Genomic DNA, 3,046 nt, shown 5'->3' with positions numbered 1-3,046 from the left:
TTCTTTTGGAATCTCTACACAAACTACTACCATATAAACAGCGGAAACCTTTAACTTCATGCTTGTCTTCAAAGTTGATACAATCATTCCTGTATCACATTCAATCGAATATGTTGTTAGATAATATTTTAATTCCTTTATTGCAAGTAATAGGTATTCTATGTTAGAAGAAGTTACCTACTCCCATGAATTAGTATAATGTTGTCTCGAGTTAATTACAAGTAATAGGTATTCTGTGTTAGAATGGCATTCCCCGGGGCTTAAATAAAGCTTTGTCTTAGAGGTTTTTGTAGCCTACAACTTCGGCAGCGAAAAACATAATCTAATGTATTGTACATTCATGTTCAAGTTGATAAATTTGGTCTAGGAGTTTTCTACTTGCAGAATCTTAATGAGCATTGGGTCAAAGTTTGATTATATGGTTGCTCTTGCGCTACCTTTTCTCCATACTGTTCATTCTAGGTGTGGTTCACACAACTATCTTTACCATGTATATGCTAGCTAGTCTCCCTTAACACATCATCACTTCTGAACATGATTGTAGTGTCGTCCATTGACATGTTATTGAGCTCCTAATTGAAACTTGCATTGTTTGATCAAGAAAAAGAGAAAGCCCAGGATGATATTAACATGAATGGAGCACTCACCCTATGAGCCTACTCTGTGATTGAACTCGACAATGTTTTTCTTTTATATAATTTTGATACAAAATGTCCACTATTCGTCACTAAAATATAAATTCAGCTTAATTGTTCTTTGAAATGAGCGAATCTAATGTCAGGTTGTTATTGTATTCACACCAGAGAAAGGTTTTATAGTTTTGTGATTTTCGCCCTCTACTGTTTTAAGAGTATAGTAAACTAAAACGTGTACGCTAGTCTTGTATGAATAGCCACATGTTTGACTCGGTGCAATTGAAAGTCCCGACCGTTAATACTAAGCGGGGCGTACTTTGAAGACTATCTTCAAGAATGGTCGTTTGGAATGGTAGGGTGAGCTGATATATTATTACTATATATTCGTCACTCTGTATTGTATTTATATCATTCGGCAATCATTAGAAACTGTAAATACCAAAGGGACAGAGGTCTGAGCATAAATCTCATTCCTGTTTGATATTGCAAAGGTCTGAGCATAATCTTCATTTTTATTTCATATCGCAAAGGTCTGATCATAAATTTCATTTTCCTTGAGTAGATTATAGGTGTCATAGAAATTCTATGGCAATATCTCGATTAAGCATCGGCGGTGGGGATCTAGCAACAGAGCAAGTGAAAGGAGATGCAAAGCACACAAGCCATGCCCAGGTTGGAGATATCTGGACATCTATTCAGGGTGGTGATGATTGGAATGGCATGCTTGACCCCATTAATCCACTTCTGAAAGAAGAGATACTCTGGTATGGCGATTTTGCACAACAGTGCTATGATTCATTTGACAACACTTATTCTCCAAAATACTATGGAAATTCTAGGCGCAGCAAAAGTTCGCTGGGGCGTAGACTGGAATTGCTCAGAAGTGGGCGTGGTTATCAGGTAACCAGATATATTTATGCCAATACTGCTGTGTTGAAGTCGTTTTTCAAGCCGAAATCCGGGTATAGTGGTGCTTGGATGGGATATATTGCTGTTTGCACAGACCAAAAGGAGATAAAGAGATTGGGAAGACGGGATATAGTTGTTGCATGGAGGGGAACTGAAACACCTCAAGAATTGATGCAAAATATGAAGGATATATTAGTTCCTGGTACGTTATCTCAGAGCAGACAGTGTCCCGACATACAAACAACTTTCAAACCAGGTGTTCAAATAGAGAAGGGATTTCTGAGCTGTTATAACTCTGTATACGGAGATTCTGTGAGATCCAGACATAGTGCAAGAGATATTGTGGTGAGCGAAATAACAAGGTTGTTGAATGAGTACAAAGATGAAGAAGATGTGAGCATACCATTCACGGGACATAGTTTGGGAGCTGCCTTGGCAACTCTAAATGCATATGATATCAAACAGATTATTATGAAAGAAAATGGTGGGAAATCAATACCTGTTACAGTTCTTGCCTTTGCTTCTCCTCGTGTAGGAAACCTAGCTTTTTCCCAACATTTACAGGAGATCGACGTTAAGGTGTTGCGCTTGGTAAATACATGGGACGTCGTTCCCAAAGTTCCTGGAGTTTTTCTTAACGAGAACTTTGGATGGCTTACCAGATTCCTGCATTGGCTTCCATGGACATATGTTCATGTGGGAATCCCGGTTACTTTGGACAGTAGCAGCTCTCCAGTGCTGAAGAAATCGTATAATCCAGCCAGTTTCCACAATTTAGAGGTTTATCTCCACTTGCTTGATGGGTTTCAAGGAAATAACAAACTGCCTTTCAAACCATCTGGAAGAGATCCAGCTTTGGTGAACAAGTACTCCGACTTGCTGATTGAAAAGCTTCAAATCCCTTCTAACTGGTGGGCAAAGAGGAATAAAGAGATTGTAAAACGGATAGACGGGTTATTGGTATACTCTCCTACAACTCCCACTCCTGTTCCGCTAACTCCTCGTATGTTCTACATGCGCCCCAGTGATTCCAATTCACTCTGGCCAGAATATATTAAGTCTAGAAAATTTCAGACAATTTTGAGTGTAAAACACTTTTAAGGATAGAAGTCAAAGCTTACTTTGTGTGATTTAAGCCGTCTGATTTACTCCTAGTTTATAACTCATCAAATTGTAATTGTCAAATTCTCTGTCTTTCGTAAAATTCTTATCAAATGTACTACGATTAGACATTCTATGGCTGCTTTATTATATTTTTTATTGACTGTAAATCTCCATTATAAATGTAATTGTTTTCTGAAAAAAGAAATGACGAAGTAAATGACTACGGGAAAATATTGTAATGGCAAGAGTAAACATAATTTAAATAGGTGTATTACACTTACAATATCATGGTAAACATATCTCATTTCATTCATTATCTCAAAACATCATCATACTGAAGATTTGATCATTAAAGCTCATCACAAACTGAAATTCATACTTCCTCTTCTTAACATAAG

At 37.4% G+C, this 3,046-nt stretch overlaps 1 protein-coding gene across 1 annotated transcript; it reads left to right on the top strand.

Annotated features, from left to right (window-relative positions):
* Positions 1 to 1,220: 1,220 nt before the first annotated feature.
* Positions 1,221 to 2,645, top strand: LOC131067738 (phospholipase A1-Igamma2, chloroplastic-like). Its single transcript, XM_058002863.2, has one exon. It carries the CDS (start codon positions 1,221 to 1,223, stop codon positions 2,643 to 2,645), a length of 1,425 nt encoding a protein of 474 aa, XP_057858846.2.
* Positions 2,646 to 3,046: the final 401 nt, after the last annotated feature.

The sequence above is a fragment of the Cryptomeria japonica genome, chromosome 9, assembly GCF_030272615.1.
Source record: "Cryptomeria japonica chromosome 9, Sugi_1.0, whole genome shotgun sequence".
NCBI lineage: Eukaryota > Viridiplantae > Streptophyta > Pinopsida > Cupressales > Cupressaceae > Cryptomeria > Cryptomeria japonica.
Note: the sequence above shows the minus strand (reverse complement) of the source record. Positions and strands in the feature narration are given on the sequence as shown.